General features: G+C 37.9%; 1 protein-coding gene across 1 annotated transcript; it reads left to right on the top strand.

Annotated features, from left to right (window-relative positions):
• The first annotated feature begins 10014 nt into the window (after window positions 1-10014).
• Window positions 10015-10968, top strand: LOC101102173 (olfactory receptor 52H1-like). The gene has a single exon (XM_004016229.5). It carries the CDS (start codon window positions 10015-10017, stop codon window positions 10966-10968), a length of 954 nt encoding a protein of 317 aa, XP_004016278.3.
• The last annotated feature ends 8441 nt before the right edge of the window (window positions 10969-19409 follow it).

Genomic DNA, 19409 nt, shown 5'->3' with positions numbered 1-19409 from the left:
GGATAAAACCAACTGTTCCAAAATCTCAACTTAAAAAGAAGCCATGCTTTTAATCAATATGAACAAATGAAATTCCTTCAGAGTAAATAAGAAGTAAAGAGTAAAACTGACATTCAAAAATAAGATCCTTTGTATATGTGTGTACTGACTTTTTTTTTTTTTCTTTTTGTCTGCAATACGCTTTAGACAGTTTAGAAGAGACACATGCAAGGACTGTTTTATTCATAGCAGTCTCATAAATCATCACACTTATTTGCTTATTATTTATCAATCTACTCCTATATTATGAATTCCTTGAAGGCAGAAACTTAGACCTAGGCCTCTTCTTACATCCTGTCTTATAAAAATACCTGACACACCATGTGTTCTCCATAAAGGTTTCATGCACACACAAAATTCATCAGGAACCCCTTCCTCCATGCCATTGTCTGTTTTCCTTTCTCCTCTATCCAGTTTAGATGCCATAGTGTATCATTTTAGTTATTTGTTTACCCTAAATACAATTTGTCCTAAATTCAACTTTCTCTCTTACACACTCAATTGACAAAAGACATTCCAGAATAAACAAAGTTAGCCCTATATTTTGAAGAAGTTGGAAAAAATGATCCCACAGGGCACATTGATAACTACCGTTAATAAAGTAAGACAATATACCACCATACTTGCTGAGTTTCAGCTTCTCAGATGTATCAGATTTCTTCTTGTCTCTTCTACCTGTGTTTTCTCTTTATTCTTTGCTTGGAAATTCCTTTTCAGGCTTCAGTTGAAAATCCTTCCTCAGATATTCCCCCTTTAACTCTGTGTATTAGATTAGTATCTATTGTATACATTCTCATTACACAAAGTCCTTTTTATTTCAGGACTTATCACAAGTTTAATAAGATGAGTGCTAGTATACATAACTATGTCATTGAGGACCAGATTAGTTTCTGCCTTTTTTCCATCACTTTCCCATCACTTGCAAAGCTCCTAGTTCATTACAGGTATGCAATAAGTATTTGCTGAAGAAAGTGATTTTTGCTTAATGAATGAAATCCCTATTTTGCATGATGGGAGTCTATCTGGATTTATGGAGTCACAGAAAAAGACATTTTGTCCACAGTAAGGTACTAGCTGTTTTTCCACTTATTCCTCAAAGCTCTTCTTTAGTCTTTTCCAAGGTATTACCTTTCCATAGTTGTGGAAACTGAACATTTCCAGAACAGTTTAAGTATTGTATTAGAGCACAAAGGAAGAGATGAATGAAACAAGGGATAAATTACAGATTTTGACCAGTAGACAGTGAAAGTAGACTACCTCACTGAGCTGACGGGCAGGCGTATTGAAGGTCTTCCTATTGGAAGTCTATACCAATAGACTATACCTAGACTGGCTGTCTATGGTCTGCAGACCTGCACTTTGTGTTAGAGATCTGCACCACATTAACAAAGAATTACTAGCTTGCAATCTAAATAATGAGTTGAACACAAAGTGATGCTTCTCAACTGACGGAAGATGGAGAGAACTGCCAAGCAGTTCTGAACGCTGAAGTGAATGTCTAAAAAGACATTTCTTTTTAGAAACATCTTCCCACCTGGAAAAATGGCAGCCACAGTGGGAATTGTTTCCAGTGTTTTATTGTCTAAGGCTAGAAGTAGATGCATTTCAGTTCAACAGACATTTTTTGATTATCCACTACGAAACAAGGGATTCAAAATAAAATGAAACATTCTTTGCACCAGAAGTTTTAGGAGTTCTGGACTGGATCTGGAGGCATGGTGGAGTTTTTTTTTTTTTTTTTTTAATCAAATTACTGATCAAGCTAGGTCAAGACCCCACTGAAATGCAGGTATGCTACCATCCTAGATTCTAGAATTACCAAGCCGCCACTCGTAAAAGCAGAGATGTCAGTTCCTAAGCTGGGAAAGTGTTAATTCGGCTGGATCCTGGCTCATGCCCTAGATTGGCCTGGGGCCTTGGGACTTGAGACCCATACTTCCCTCTGGTTTAGAGGTCCTCTTCTAACTTGTCTCTAATCCCTGGAGATGACAAGGGAAGTATTTTTGCACTCCACTCCTCCAGACTTTGTTTATCCTTCTCTATTGTAAGCATGATCCTATGGCTTTCTCCCTTGTTGTGCTGACTATTCTCACTAACCCTGGGACTGCTTTTTTTTTCCCTCTGATCCATTTTTTGATTGCCATGTTTCTGCAGTCTTCGGTTCTTACCCTGACTTTGCAAAACAGTTCCAGAACCAGGACTTCCAAGGTATCAGCCAATGGTGAACTTTATTGAGTTTCACCGAGCAGGGAGTAAAGCTGGTGAGAAATGGAGGTGGTGAGAAGAGAAAGGGAAGTGGGGAAAAAGTGGGCTCTAGGAAATAGGAAAGGCCAAGATTAGAAGTTTGAATAATATTCTACTAATAGAGATGATATTTATGGTAAGAGTATGATATGAAAAGTAATTATCTATTAGAAGCTTAATTCTGAGTCTCTCTCCCATTGTTTTCCCCAAAATGTTTCTAGATTTTTCTGAAAAGTAAAAATGTTAAGTGCTAACAATATTTTTAAAAAATTTAAAGAGAATAAATGGTCATGATAGACTTAGGAATGGTTATAGCCAACTGGGGCCCACCATGCAGAAATTAAAATTTGGTATGCTGCCTGGTAGCTCAGCTGGTAAAGAATCTGCTTGCAACGCAGGAGACCCTGGTTCAATTTCTGAGTCAGGAAGATCCCTTGAAGAAGGGATAGGTTACCCACTCCATTATTCTTGGGCTTCCTTGTTGGCTCAGATGGTAAAGAATCTGCCTGCAATGCAGAAGACCCGGGTTCGATCTCTGGGTTGGAAAGATCCTCTGGAGGAGGGCATGGCAACCCACTCCAGTATTCTTGCCTGGAGAATCCCCACAGTCAGAGGAGCCTGACAGGCATGGGGTCACAAAGAGTTGGACATGACTGAGACTAAACACAGCATAGTACGCCACCTGAGAGACTTAGGATATTTTGTGTAAGCATGGGTTTATATTTGTGAATGCATTTTTGAATGTGTCCTGTTTGGGGGGATGATGGAGCAAGCACTAAGATATCCATCTGTCCTACACACCATGGAGGGACACAAATAAATACCTAATGGAGGTGAACAGTTACTTTCTGAAATGAGTCTTACAACAGTCTTTCTGTGACCCATGGACCAACCATGAGTATCCCCTTCCTCAAAAGAGGCAGAAGGGAGATCTTCACAAAGGCACACAACATAAAAAGAAAAATAATCATAAGGCATAGATTATAATATTTCATGATCAAGGTGTTATGGAAGGACTTATCCCATATTTAACTTAGTGCTGGAGGAAACAACGTGTGGAGATATAGGGCATGTCATTGCAATATACCTAAACTTAGGAGAGAGGAAGGAAATGCTCAGCAATCAGTCACAGACCAGTAAATAAGGTGGGACTAGAATGCATGCTGAAGACAAGATTCTGTTTAGGATTCTGTCATGAAAAAGACTGTAATCAAAGACAGAGACAGTACTGATTATTAAAAAGAATGCATCATAGTGACTACAGGACAGTTTCAACAAAGTATGAAACTGTAAAGGCAGGGACCTTTCCATTGTTATCTACTTTGAAGGTAGGTGAGCAAGGTTCTACTAATTTTTCTCATCTAGCTCTGTCCTACCTTCCAGACCATCTCAGTGGTTTGTAGTGTCTGGTTTTCCTAGGTCTGTCAGCGGGAGTCTTTACTTGGTTTAGAAGTATTTAATATGAGAAGCAAATTTTCATGCTTTTCTAGATCTTCCGTTTTCAGGGTTGATGTAGGAGCCTGTTGTGTTTTGGTAGGTTGTGAAGGGTACAAGATTGAGGGAGAAGAAGGTAAATGGTAGGGTAGGTACTTGAGTAAACTGTGTTCATGATGAAGTCAAGGCGAGTGAAGACCAACAGGCCGCCTCGGTCACTCATTTATTCCACAAATATTTATTGAATGCTCTGCAGCAGACACTGAGAAGGGGTAGAACAATTAAATTAGCAGACATGGTATCTGTCCTCTTAAAGTTTACCATTTATTAAGGGAGAAAGCTAAATAAAATGTGATAAATGTTCTGTTTGGGTAATGTGGAGTGCCAGGAATATACCTGGGCATATGATCTAATTTGAGGATTGTTCAGGAAATCTTGCTGTGTACTGTAGATAAGTAGAAGTTACCTAGAGAAGGAGTCTATTAAGCTGAAGAAATGACCAAGATCAAACTTAGGTGCAAAATAATTCAGACAAAAATATTCTCAGAAACTGAAAGTCATGTTGAGGGTATTGGTAGATCAAAATTATCTCCCTTTTGACATGGGAGACACTTCATGGCCTTTGCTACTTGGAATCTGGTGTTAGTTAATATAATACTTGTTTCAAACTGAACAAAATAAATCACTGAGGGTCTTTAAAGTGGCATCGAGGAACCACATGATGACAGTGGTGTCAGAAAAGCCATGGGGCCTGATGAGGTAGAAAATCAAGAGCTGTATATAGATTCTTCAGTTAGGAGGTATGCCAGTAAGAGATGTAAAGATGTGGATACTAGTCACACAGTCAGTTAATGTGTGTCTTCAAATTAATATCCATTTGCTTACCTTATTAGATAGAAAACAAATGGGAATATTTTGAATAATCTTTCCAATCACTCAGTAATGCCAGGAGACACAGGGGAAGACAAGAAAACACAAGCCGCACTTTGCTTCAAGGTTGCAGAGATGAAAGAACAATGATGTTTCTTTTACTACTCTTTCCTTCAGTCCTATCAATTGACACAGTTTACCAGTTCTGTCTTCTGTCTCTGAAAGAAATTTATTAATCTCCTCTGTGACATTCGTTTAGGTCTCCATTGTCCACCTCACTGTGGCAATTATCACACTTTATGCCCTGGAGAAGGAAACGGCAACCCACTCCAGTGTTCTTGCCTGGAGAATCCCGGGGACGGGGGAGCCTGGTGGGCTGCTGTCTATGGGGTCACACAGAGTCGGACACGACTGAAGCGACTTAGCAGCAGCAGCAGCAGCAGCAGCAGGAGTGCTTTTTACACAACGTGTTCTCTTTCCATCTGGGCACACATTAGGACTTAAAAAAAATTCACTGTTTCAAAGTTTATAAAATAGTTATAATGGATTTCAAAAAAACCTAGATTTTCTGGCTTCCTATATGCTCAGAAATCAATTGTATCCTACATAAAATATCTAGTCTTTAAAAGTAATATCAAATGATACTGTTGATTAAATTTAGTCTGGGCACTATTTGGAGGAAGATAGAACTCTGCCAACCTTTTCTTTTTATTTCATGTGAATTGTTTATTTAGGTTTTATTATTATCCATGAATCATATTTGTTAATTTGTATTTTCCTGAGTATCATCAATTTTACTTTACTTGTCAAAACATTAGAATAAATTTTTAAAGTATCACTATTGTTAGAAAATATATATTTTTATCATTAGAGAGTATTTTTATCTTGATTCTAATCATCATGCTTATATCTTTCTCATGCTTTTAGAGACTTAATTCAATTGATTAAATTTACTGTATTTTTCTCTTTAAAATAATTAGTTTCCAACTTTTGACATAATATCAAGTTATGGAGCAAAAGATAATATTTAAACTATTCATATTATAGTTTTTCTCATTCATTTGAAAGTGAGTTTAAGACTAAAATTTGAATATTAAAGCAGCCTCTAATACTTTTTGAAGTCTTGCCATTTAGTGAGATTGTACTATATCTACATTTTGTCTTCCTTCTTTATTTAATGTTTGTTGCTTACTTATTTACCTAAATGTATTTCTTAGAAGCATTCTTCTATGGATTTTAGGTAGAGGTTTAATTGTGACTTAATTTACATGTACTTTTTTGATTCAGGAGGAATTTCGTTATAGTTAGAGTGAGTTGTGAATCTAGCTACATTTTTTCTGCAATAGGCAATAAATAATTGTCAAACTAGCTGTGGAATAATTCTGTATTTTCTCACTGATTTTTGATTCCTCCAATTGCGTACAGTATTCAAGTTATGACTCATTTGGCAGCTGTATATTTTGCTCTTTGGGCATATTTATTCTTGAGCCATCGTTATGCTATGTAATTTATTTATGTTTATTTAATTCATTTTTTATATTTATATATTTAATAAGTATATTGACGTTAATCATGCCATTTTATCTTTAACTCATAAATAATATAGGACTCATTTATTATTTAAAGTATGTTCCTAACATGTATTTTATTAATTTTAAATATATTCTGAAATCATATTACCCTTTAAATATAAATCTTAAGTGGATTTTGTTATAATAAAATAATTGGCAGTAATTATTTCTTAGTAGTATTTTATTTTTTATAAAAACTCATTTTTTAAAATGTCACATTTGCAATGTCTTTGGAAGTTTTATTTATTTATTTACTTTATTTAACTTTACAATACTGTATTGGCTTTGCCATACATCAACATGAGTCTGCCACAGGTGTACACTTGTTCCCAATCCTGAACCCCCTCCCACCTCCCTCCCCATACCATCTCTCTGGGTCATCCCAGTGCACTAGCCCCAAGCATCCTGTATCCTGCATCAAACCTAGACTGGCAATTCGTTTCTTATATGATATTATACATGTTTCAATGCCATTCTCCCAAATCATCCCACCCTCGCCCTCTCCCTCAGAGTCCAAAAGACTGTTCTATACATCTGTGTCTCTTTTGCTACCTCACATACAGGGTTATTGTTACCATCTTTCTAAATTCCATATATATGTGCTAGTATACTGTATTGGTGTTTTTCTTTCTGGCTTACTTCACTCTGTATAGTAGGCTCCAGTTTCATCCACCTCATTAGAACTGATTCAAATGTATTCTTTTTAATGGCTGAGTAATACTCCATTGTGTATATGTACCACAGCTTTCTTATCCATTCCTCTGCTGATGGACATCTAGGTTGCTTCCATATCCTGGCTATTATAAACAGTGCTGCGATGAACATTGGGGTACACGTGTCTCTTTCGATTCTGGTTTCCTCGGTTTTTATAAAACAAGTTACATACATATGAAGTTAAAAGTTCAAATTTCTTTCTTCACCTTACCTTGAATTTGAGAAATATTGCTTAGAATTGTTGATGTATATTCCTCCAGCCTTTTGAATGCAAATACCATAAATTCCAAATCAATATTAACATAATAACATTATATTGCAATCTTTTTCCGCTTAAATATATGTTGTCATCTTTTAATTCCCATAAACATAGCTTTACCTTATTCTTTTTCTCAACTCTATATTCTTCCATTATACAAAGAGATTGTAAATGTTAAAGTCATTTCCATATTAAAAGTTAAACTTGTGTCACTTTTTCAATTTTCATATTTTTATGTTATAATTTCACTCAAATTTTAGATTAAATGTTACTACTATGAATATCTTCATGCCATTTTTTAAAATTTGTTTAACTGAATCTTTGGAAATATTCCTTAGTTGGAACTACTCTGGGGCAATGAATATGCGCATTTTATGTTTTGATACATTTTGCCAAGTTAGTTTCTAAGAATGTTACACAGTAAACCCTTGTAAAATAGTTATAATAGTTCTTCTTTCCTCAGACCCTTAACAGAGTTGGACATCAATGATATAATCAGTATTTATGACTTTTCTAATCCTTCCGTATACCACATCCTTGTTTTATATTGAGTTTGATTATTTCTGAGACTGAGAATATCCTACATATGTGTTAAAGATTAGAATTTATTTTTACATGACTTTGTTTATAATTATTGTCAATTTTCCCACTGAGTCAAAGGACTTTACTGTAGTGATTTCTAAAAATACCTTAAGTAAATATTTTAATAACAATGTTTGTATTTTGTAAATCTCTTTGATATCTGGCCTTATAGAAGACAGATGGATTCTCATATCAGCATCTACATTCCATCTCTCATAGTACATTATTGTTATACATATATCTACTACTTTTTTAGAAGATTCTTTTCCCATATAGGCCATTACAGAGTATTAAGTAGAGGTCTCTGTGCTACATAAATATGTATATTAACAGAATTTTGTATTTTTCCCTTAAATTAGTCTTTAATTATGCTATTTTTGTTGTGATTTACTGTCTCCTGTGTAATTTTGCTTCTCTGTGCATTGGTCTCTCCTGTAACTGAATCTTTTTTTTTTTTTAACTGAATCTATTTTTAATGAAATGGATCCTACCTAGATTTGAGCACAGATGGTACTGACACTGCTCCTGACTGCCAGCCTTAGCATTTCTATCTGGAATTACAATCTTTCCACTTCCTTTTTCTCACTGGTTAGGATAGACCCTGCATCACATCTGCCTTTAATTTTTCAAGAAATATTAAGTATGTTTGAGTTAGCCTATGCAGAAGTCTTGATGGGGAATGATGGTATGCAAGAGCAGTCAATGCGTGGGTAGTAAAAAGTGGATATAATATAGACATACTCAGGGAATCAGTGCCTGTAATGTGCTAATTGTTTGTTTGAAAGATGAATAGGGTGGCTGATATGAGGGAGATATGACTAAGATAATTTCAAGGTTTTTAGATATAGAAATTGATGGTGGTACACTATCAGTTGCTGAGTTGAAAAACATTATAGGAGAAACAGATCTGGGGCAACAAGAAGAGAAATGTGGTAGTTTGGAACATACTGAGTTGGGTGCACTTGTGAGGTTTTAAAGTGAAGATGGCAGGCATAGGATAACTAGTTGCAAAAAGTATAAGCTAACTAGTTTCAAGACTGAGGAGAGGAATATTTTCAAAACTATAAATTTAACAGTCTTCAGCATAGGAGTCACAGTTAAAGTCATGGTGTTTGGAGATATTTCCCACGTGGAGTTTGTCATCCTAGAAAGCAACAGACATGGTCAGAGCACTGAAAAATACCAACACTCAGGAACAGGTAGAAAAGGGTGGCTCGTTCCCTGGTGGCTCAGTGGTAGAGAATCCACTTGCCGGTGCAGGAGATTTGGGGAGATTTAACCTGCTGCAGAGCAGCTAAGCCTGTGTGTCAGAACTACTAGGGCCGGTGCACCTTAGAGCCCATGCTCCGCGGGAAGAGAAGCCATTGCAACGAGAAGCTGATGCACATCACTCACCACACACAAAGCCCATGCAGAAATGAAGACCCAGCACAGCCATCCATAAATATTAGTAAATAAATAAAATAGTGTATTAAAAAAGAACAAGTAGAAAAACAAGTGAATACTGAAGTTGGAGTAAAAAATTTCTGGGTCATGTCACAAAATAAGACAGGTTGGAGGAAAGGCTCAACAGTTTTGATGAAGGTTCATAAGACTGAGTAATTTTTCAGATTAGATAGGGTCAAGAAGACCATTGCATAGTGCTGCCAGGAGACTGGGCTCCCTCTGCGGGGGCAGTTTTCCAGGATTGAGAAGAGGGTTCCATTCTTTCAGTAAGACAAATCTGACATAGTAAGTTACTGGAGAATGTCTGACCTTCAAAACTTTTCCAACCTGGGCATATCTGAAGTGGCAGAGTAAACCACCTCAGTCTTAGATTTTATAGAAGAATTTTGTCTTCTCTTTATGTTTGGAAGGGATAAAAAAGAAGAGACTGCATGGTCTGGTTTCATACCTTAAGCCTATCTTTTCAGCCCCTTGTGACCCTTGGGCTTTACACTGAACTTTTTTTCCAAATCCCTGACCAGTGATGTTTCTTTGCCTAATATTATTTTTACACATATTTTCTTATAAAATTTATTGAATTGCTGGTAGCCAGGCAGGACCTGCTTTAGAGTTACATGACTTGTATCTCTGGGAAAAATTATTTTGACACCACTTCTATTATGCCTTAAAATTGTGACTAAAATCTTTGCAAATATTTATGAGTAAAGAGAAGAGAAGGATAGTTTATCACTTTCTAGAACTGAAGGTGAGCAGATGATACAGGAGAAGGCTCAGAGATGCATGTGTGAAGATAATGTTAACAATCAGTCATGAACTTTTCACTTTCAGTCTGTGAGGCACAACCTATCCAAGATCATGATGGCCGCATTCAACTTGACCAGCTTCACGAATCCAGGTTCATTCATCCTGCTGGGAATCCCAGGACTGGAGCGCTTCCACATCTGGATCGGGATTCCCTTCTTTATCATTTACCTTGTGGCTCTTGCAGGCAATAGTGTCCTTCTCTATCTTATTTCCATGGAGCGCAGCCTTCACGAGCCCATGTTCTTTTTCCTCTCCATGCTGGCGGCTACAGATCTCATCCTGTCTAACACATGTGTACCCAAAACATTCAGCATCTTCTGGCTGGGTCCTCAGGAAATCAGCTTTCCTGGATGTCTTACTCAGATGTTTTTTCTTCACTATAGCTTTGCCATGGATTCTGCCACCTTGCTGGCTATGGCATTTGATCGCTATATTGCTATTTGCTTCCCCCTAAGATATAACACTATTCTCACCCGTCAGGTTATTACTAAGATTGTAATGGGTATTGTCAGCAGGAGCTTCTGTATCATCTTCCCATGCGTGTTCCTATTAAAGCGACTGCCTTTCTGCCAAACACTTATCATTCCACACACATACTGTGAGCACATAGGCATTGCCCAGCTCGCCTGCGCCGACATCTCCATCAACATCTGGTATGGTTTTGCTGTGCCTGTAATGACTGTTACATCAGACCTGATCCTCACTGGCATCTCCTACACTCTCATTCTTCGTGCTGTCTTTAACCTCCCATCCCAGGATGCCCGCCAGAAAGCCCTCAACACATGTGGCTCCCATGTCTGTGTCATGCTTATATTCTACATACCAGCCATATTCTCTGTCCTCACTCACCGTTTTGGTCACAGTATTCCTCACTCCTTCCACATATTGATTGCTAACCTCTATGTAGCCATTCCTCCTGCACTCAATCCAATCATCTATGGGGTGAAAACCAAGCAGATTCGGGAAAAGATGATCCTACTATTCTTTCTTAAAGGGACCCAGTGACATAAGACTGAGAGTTTGGGAAAGAAAACAGGTAACCATATCAGTTTTGGAACACATTTCATGTTTTTCAAAGCTAGAACACAATGAAAACTTAAATTTTTTATGAAATCCTAAACTTCCACTGTGAGTTGAAAGTGGAACTCCAACTTCACATCATTGTAAGAAGCAATGAAACAAGGAAGTAGATGTCAAGAAGGGAGACAAAATTTGAAGAAAATGTGTACCTGAAAAGATAGATCAACAAAACGTTTCTATACCATTATGAAGTAGATTTCTGAGTCTTATGGAATAAGAGGAGGATCATGTATAATTTGGATAGACTATTCAGTTCATTTCTGTTCAGTTGCTCAGTCGTGTCCGACTCTTTGCGACCCCATGAATCGCAGCACGCCAGGCCTCCCTGTCCATCACCAACTCCCGGAGTTCACTCAGACTCACGGCCATCGAGTCTGTGATGCCATCCAGCCATCTCATCCTCTGTTGTCCCCTTCTCCTCTTGCCCCCAATCCCTCCCAGCATCAGAGTCTTTTTCAATGAGTCAACTCTTTGCATGAGGTGGCCAAAGTACTGGAGTTTCAGCTTCAGCATCATTCCTTCCAAAGAATACCCAAGGCTGATCTCCTTCAGAAAGGACTGGTTGAAACTCCTTGCAGTCCAAGGGACTCTCAAGAGTCTTCTCCAACACCACAGTTCAAAAGCATCAATTCTTCGGCACTCAGCCTTCTTCACAGTTCAACTCTCACATCCATATATGACCACAGGAAAAAGCATAGCCTTGACTAGACAGACCTTAGTCAGCAAAGTAATATCTCTGCTTTTGAATATGCTATCTAGGTTGGTCATAACTTTTCTTCCAAGGAGTAAGCGTCTTTTAATTTCATGGCTGCAGTCACCATCTGCAGTGATTTTGGAGCCCCCCAAAATAAAATCTGACACTGTTTCCACTGTTTCCCCATCTATTCCCATTAAGTGATGGGACCAGATGTTATGATCTTGGTTTTCTGAATGTTGAGCTTTAAGCCAACTTTTTCACTCTCCACTTTCACTTTCATCAAGAAGCTTTTTAGTTCCTCTTCACTTTCTGCCATAAGGGTGGTGTCATCTGCTTATCTGAGGTTCTTGATATTTCTCCTGGCAATCTTGATTCCAGCTTGTGTTTCTTCCAGTCCAGCGTTTCTCATGATGTACTCTGCATAGAAGTTAAATAAGCAGGGTGACAATATACAGCCTTGATGTACTCCTTTTCCTATTTGGAACCAGTCTGTTGTTCCATGTTCAGTTCTAACTGTTGCTTCCTGACCTGCATACAGATTTCTCAAGAGGCAGGTCAGGTGGTCTGGTATTCCTATCTCTTTCAGAATTTTCCACAGTTTATTGTGATCCACACAGCCAAAGGCTTTGGTATAGTCAATAAAGCAGAAATAGATGCTTTTCTGGAACTCTCTTGCTTTTTCCATGATCCAGTGGATATTGGCAATTTGATCTCTGGTTCCTCTGCCTTTTCTAAAACCAGCTTGAACATCAGGAATTTCAAGGTTCACGTACTGTTGAAGCCTGGCTTGGAGAATTTTGAGCATTACTTTACTAGCATGTGAGATGAATGCAATTATGCAGTAGTTCGAGCATTCTTTGGCATTGCCTTTCTTTGGGATTGGAATGAAAACTGACCTTTTCCAGTCCCATGGCCACTGCTGATGTATCCAAATTTGCTGGCATAATGAGTGCGGCACTTTCACAGCATCATCTTTCAAGATTTGAAATAGCTCAACTGGAATTCCATCACCTCCACTAGCTTTGTTCGTAGTGATGCTTTCTTTGGCCCACTTAACTTCACATTCCAGGATGTCTTGCTCTAGATGAGTGATCACACCATCATGATTATCTGGGTTGTGAAGATATTTTTTTGTACAGTTCTTCTGTGTATTCTTGCCACCTTTTCTTAATATCTTCTGCTTCTGTTGGGTCCATACCATTTCTGTCCTTTATTGAGCCCATCTTTGCATGAACTTTTCCCTTGGTATCTCTAATTTTCTTGAAGAGATCTCTAGTCTTTCCCTTCTGTTGTTTTCCTCTATTTCTTTGCATTGATCGCTGAAAAAGGCTTTCTTATCTCTTCATGCTATTCTTTGGAACTCTGCATTCAGATGCTCATATCTTTCCTTTTCTCGTTTGCTTTTCATTTCTCTTCTTTTTCCAGCTATTTAGGAAGGCCTCCCCAGACAGCTATTTTGCTTTTTTGCATTTCTTTTCCATGGGGATGGTCTTGATCCCTGTCTCCTGTACAATGTCACGAACCTCATTCCATAGTACATCAGGCACTCTATCTATCAGATCTTTTCCCTTAAATCTATTTCTCACTTCCACTGTATAATCATAAGGGATTTGATTTAGGTCACACCTGAGGTCTAGCGGTTTTCCCTGCTTTCTTCAATTTAAGTCTAAATTTGGTAATAAGGAGCTCATGATCTGAGCCACAGTCAGCTCCTGGTCTTGTTTTTGTTGACTTTTGTTGTTTCCTTGTTTTTGATAGAGCTTCTCCATCTTTGTCTGTAAAGAATATAATCAATCTGATTTCGGTGTTGACCATCTGGTGATGTCCATGTGTGGAGTCTTCTCTTGTGTTGTTGGAAGAGGGTGTTTGCTATGATCAGTGCATTTTCTTGGCAAAACTCTATTAGTCTTTGCCCTGCTTCATTCTGCATTCTAAGGCTGAATTTGCCTGTTACTCCAGGTGTTTCTTGACTTCCTACTTTTGCATTCCAGTCCCATATAATGAAAAGGACATCTTTTTTGGGTGTTAGTTCTACAAGGTCTTGTAGGTCTACATAGAACCATTCAACTTCAGCTTCTTCAGCATTACTGGTTGGGGCATAGACTTGGATTACTGTGATATTGAATGGTTTGCCTTGGAAATGAACAGAGATCATTCTGTCATTTGTGAGATTGCATCCAAGTACTGCATTTCAGACTCTTTTGTTGACCATGATGGCTACTCCATTTCTTCTGAGGGATTCCTGCCTGCAGTAGTAGATATAATGGTCATCTGAGTTAAATTCACCCATTCCAGTCCATTTTAGTTCGCTGATTCCTAGAATGTCAACGTTCACTCTTGCCATCTCTTGTTTGACCACTTCCAATTTGCCTTGATTCATGGACCTGACATTCCAGGTTCCTATGCAATATTACTCTTTACAGCATCAGATTTTGTTTCTATCACCAGTCACATCCACAACTGTGTATTATTTTTGCTTTGGCTCCATCCTTTCATTCTTTCTGGAGTTATTTCTCCACTGATCTCCAGTAGCATATTAGGCACCTACTGACCTGGGGAGTTCCTCTTTCAGTATCCTATCATTTTGCCTTTTCATACTGTTCATGGGGTTCTCAAGGCAAGAATACTGAAGTGGTTTGCCATTCCCTTCTCCAGTGGACCACATTCTATCAGACCTCTCCACCATGACATGACCAGTCCGTCTTGGATTGCCCTGCAGGCATGGCTTAGTTTCATTGACTTAGAAAAAGTTGTGGTCCTAGTGTGATTAGATTGACTATTTTTCTGTGAGTATGGTTTCAGTGTGTCTGCCCTCTGATGCCCTCTTGCAACACCTATTCATCTTACTTGGGTTTCTCTAACCTTGGGCGTGGGGTATCTTTTCATGGCTGCTCCAGCAAAGCACAGCTGCTGCTCCTTACCTTGGATGAGGGGTATCTCCTCACTGCTGCCGTTCCTGACTTTCAACGTGGGAATGCTCCTCTAGGCCCTCCTGCACCTACGCAGCCACTGCTCCTTGGACATAGGGTCCAAGGATAGACTATAGTATTATTAATAGGTTACAAGAGATAAGAAGGTCTATCAATTTGGAATATCTTTGTAAGACACTTTCCAGTTGAGAGTTATAAAAGCTAACAAGTGATTACCTTCTTTTAAGAATCATTCAGGAAAATTATTAATCTACACATGGTTCTCAAACATTGGTTGGTGCCACAATCACCTAGGGAACTTGGCAAAAATGTAGAGGCCCAGGCTAGATTGTAATTCACTGGGTTTTGGGTTTTTTTTTTTTTTTTAACATTTCTTTGTACAATTCTGATACCTAAAAAATCTTGAATCCTTCAGATCAAAAGTCTTGGTCCTTTGAAAATTTGTAGACTTGATTCTTGTAGTAACTTCCTGGGCCTGGAAGTAGCATAGTTCTTTATGTTCAGCATAGCTACTTCTTTACTTCTTTCCTCGTATTATTTATTATTTCCTCATATTGTTCACAACTTGAAATTTGACATCTTAAATATATACTATCAATTATCTATACTTATTGCAGTTTTTCAAGCATTTTGACTTTGAGCACAAAAGCTTTTTATCAATATTGTTGATTATATTAATGTCCATAGAGATGACCGTTAATAACTTGGTGTGGTAGATTGTATTTTCCAAAGATAGCCACAATAATAATATATTCCATTTTCTATGCTTTTCTGTAGTGCAAACTTGCCATTCCCATGTTAACAAGTGGAATATAATTCTACTTCTTTTGAATCTGCACTAGACTTAGGGATTCTTTTACAAACAGAATTCAGTGTTAGTAATATTTGAAGTTTCTGAAGTTAGACCTTTTTTTTTTTTTTTTTTGCTGTTTCTAGCTAAGTCTCTTGAAATACTTGACCTTGGTGTGTTCCCTCTTAGAATCCAACTACTGTGCAATGAACATCCCCAGCAACATGGAGAAGTCATGTCTAAATATTCTAGAGGGTGGCCCCAATTGAGACTCCAGTTAACAGTCAGCAACAACTGCCAGTTATGTTGGTAAGCCGTCCAGAACTTCCAGTCCAGCTGAGACTTCAGGTATCTATAGGATCTCAACTGACATCTCTCTATAACGCACGAAGACTAAAAGACAGAACTCTTCATCTAGTTAAAGCCAAGCCATAGAACCATGAGAGTAATAATTTGCTATTTTAGGCCAATAAATATGGGAATGGTTAGTCATGAAACAATAGATAAATATTATAAAAATTGGTAATAGGAAGTATGGTGTTGGTATACAAAAAAGTCTAAAACACGCAGCATTCGCTGTGGAGTAAGGCCACAGGCAGAAGCTGAAAGGGCCTTGAGGAGGCTGTGAATGAAGTCTTGAAAAACAATGAGAAAATTATTACTAGAGGCTGAAGACAAATGAGGACTATATAGTTGTAGAAAGCTTGGTAATATCATACTTGCAATACTGTGAAAAACAGAAAATATAACTATTAACTGATGCTTTTGGCTGAGGAGATTTTGAAGTAGAATACCAAAAATACCAACCTTATTTTTATGTCAGTTATGATAAAGTAAAAATAAAGAGTTATAAGCTAAAATGAAAACATTCAGTGTTTAATCATTGTTAAAGTAAATACAAAGAAGTCATGACTGTTAGGGATCAAAGTTTTTTTTTTTTTTTTTTTTAATTACCCACACAACAGTCTTTCCAAATGACAAAGGAGCTCACAAAAGAAAAAAATGCCCTGAGGGTATAAAGTCATCTTTAGGATGAGTCTGTACGATCCTTTGTTAAGAATACAGAAATATTTAAGGATATGCCTAATAAATCTTTTTAATTAGATAAAGAAGCTTCTAAGAATCTTAATCTTCCCAGAGAAGCATAACTCATGCAAAATCAGACAGGTGGCAATCTGGAAGATATTTGTAGGTATGACTTTTGTCTAATGGGGTAAACACCAAAAAAGTCATAGAAAATCACAATTTTTAAGACAAAATAGACATAAGCACCATCATTTTGGACTAAAAGGGACAGAGTGCAAAATTAGAAGGGGATTTTGGGTTTTCAACTTTATTCATCTGGAAATAAACTGAAAAAAAATACACAGATATAAACACACTTTGTTTCTCATTGAAAAGCAAAGGTCATATGGAATATAGAGCTAATTACGTAAAGGGCTTCCCTGGTGGCTCAGACAGTAAAGAATCTGTCCATAATGTGGGAGACCCAGGTTCGATCCCTGCATCAAGAAGATCCCCTGGAGAAGGGAATGGCAACCCACTCCAGTACTCTTGCTTAGAGAATTCCAAGGACAGAAGAGCCTGGAGGGCTACAGTCCATGGGGTCACGAAGAGTCAGACACGACTGAGTGACTAACACTTAGCTTAGCCAAGAGCCATGGAAAATCATTCCCAGGGAGTAGAAGTGGGTTCTTATTAAGAAACTGATGATACTTACCTTTCAATGGATTTTTAAAACTACAATGGACTAGTGACTGTAAGATGATTCTCCCAATATTTTACAAATGAGTATTGCAGTTATCTGTGTATCACCATGGTATGTTGCCTGTGTGAGCAGTTGATTTCTTTCCCATTTCTTTACTCCACAGGTCTTGAGAGGAACTGCACTCAAGGATCTCTGTGCAAGGAACTGAGCTCAAGGAGTCCTATTCACACGTTGTCCTGATTTAAAGGTTGAAATTCTGGACTTTGAACTAATCCCATAATATGAATGAGACTTGGAACTCTTAGGGAAAAGGTGAATGCATTTTGCATGTAGGAGGAGATCATTATTGTGGCCAAAGTGTACGTTGTTGCAGGTTTTATTTTCCCAAAATGGCCAAAACAGTATTTTCCATCCCATGTACTGTCTGCAATATGGTCTTGCTATTGCTTCAGAAAGTCCAGTGTAATTCTACCCCCTCTTATCTGGGCTGCCTTAGAGACTTTGGAAAAAAAGAATGCAATAGATGTAATGTTTCATGATATCCAAAGCTAGATTTTAAGAAATCTTACACCTTCCTCATTTGTGTTGTTGTATTTTTGGACATTGTCTCTATAACACAGACATTATATTGTGAGAATCCCAACCCACATGGAAGGTTTATGTGATTGACAATCTATCTGAGCTCTTAGTTAATAGCCAGAATCAATTGCATCAATTTTAATGAAATTTAGAAATGACTGCTGCTGCTGCTAAGTTGCTTCAGTCGTGTCCCACTCTGTGCGACCCCATAGATGGCAGCCCACCAGGCTCCCCCGTTCCTGGGATTCTCCAGGCAAGAACACTGGAGTGGGTTGCCATTTCCTTCTCCAATGCATGAAAGTGAAAAGTGAAAGTGAAGTCACTCAGTCATGTCCAGCTCTTGGCGACCCCATGGACTGCAGCCTACCAGGCTCCTCCATCCATGGGATTTTCCAGGCAAGAGTACTGGAGTGGGGCGCCATTGCCTTGACTACAACTTCATAAAAAATCCGATTGCAGTCATTTGTGTGTGTGGGAGAAATCTCAAATGACAATAGCCCATATAATCAATAAATCTACAGAATCATAGCAATAATAATAAATTGTTTTAAGTCACTACTTTGGAGGAGTAGTTTGTAATGCAGTTATAAATAACTGAAACAATTTGATTTTCAGTACTCCGAATTTTTCTCCAAAACTGTTAACCATTCTACTTTATTTATTTCATTGTTTGGAAATACATTAGAATTTGTGTTTCCATATATATAGATATATAGATATATATATATATATATATATATGTATATATATATATACACGTGTGTGTGTGTGTGTATTCTTCATAATCTAAATTATAGGCATTCAGTTCCTGACCCATTACCTCCTGTTTCCTAATTCACTTTCTCTTGAATCTGAATACAATAATCCTTCAATTTCAACGCAGTAATAATAAAGCTCATTACATTTTCATATTGCCTCATTTTTTCTCCTCCTTACCAGCATGCATTTAAGATTCATTCTTAGAATTACTGTTTGGTACAAATGCTTTCCTCTTTTCACTCTCCTTTACCTAGCATGCGTGTGCACATGCACACACACAATTTATTGTGCTTTTTCAGTGACAGGACACTTGTCATTTCTAGTCTAACTTCATTGGCTAAAACCAGCCACATGTGAACATGTGTGCTCAGGCACTTAGTCATGTTCCAACTCTTTGCAACCCCATGGACTGTAGCCTACCAGGCTCCTCTGTCCATGGAATTTTCCAGGCAAGAATACTGGAGCAGGTTGCCATTTCCTCCTCCAAGGGATCTTCCTGACCCAGGGATCAAACCCAGGTCTCCTGAATCTCCTTCACTGGCAAGCTAATTCTTTACCACTGAGCCGCTAGGAAGTCCAACCTACCACATACCCCCATCTAAATACATCAGAGGCACATACACAGAAAGGAAAGACAAGTCAGACATATGAGAATGAAAAATCTCTATTGCAGAATCCAACACAACCTCGACTTGTTTTTCTCTGGTCTCATCTACTACTATTAACTGACCCCCTTGCTCTTGCCATACTTGCCTTCCTGAATCTTCACAAACACGTCAAATACAGTCTACTTCAGGGCCTTGATAATTCACTTGCTGTAAATGTCCAGGTTTCATGTTGTATCAATTAAATCAGCATGGTTATGGGTAGGATTAACGCATCAGCAGTTTTTATAATAAAAAG

Source organism: Ovis aries, chromosome 15 (assembly GCF_016772045.2).
Source record: "Ovis aries strain OAR_USU_Benz2616 breed Rambouillet chromosome 15, ARS-UI_Ramb_v3.0, whole genome shotgun sequence".
Taxonomy (NCBI): Eukaryota; Metazoa; Chordata; class Mammalia; order Artiodactyla; family Bovidae; genus Ovis; species Ovis aries.
The sequence above is the reverse complement of the archived record's forward strand: the minus strand, read 5'-3'. Positions and strand labels throughout refer to the sequence as shown.

Coding starts and splice junctions, on each gene's coding strand:
- LOC101102173 (XM_004016229.5), top strand. CDS start 10,015: ATGATGGCCGCATTCAACTTGACCAGCTTCACGAATCCAGGTTCATTC.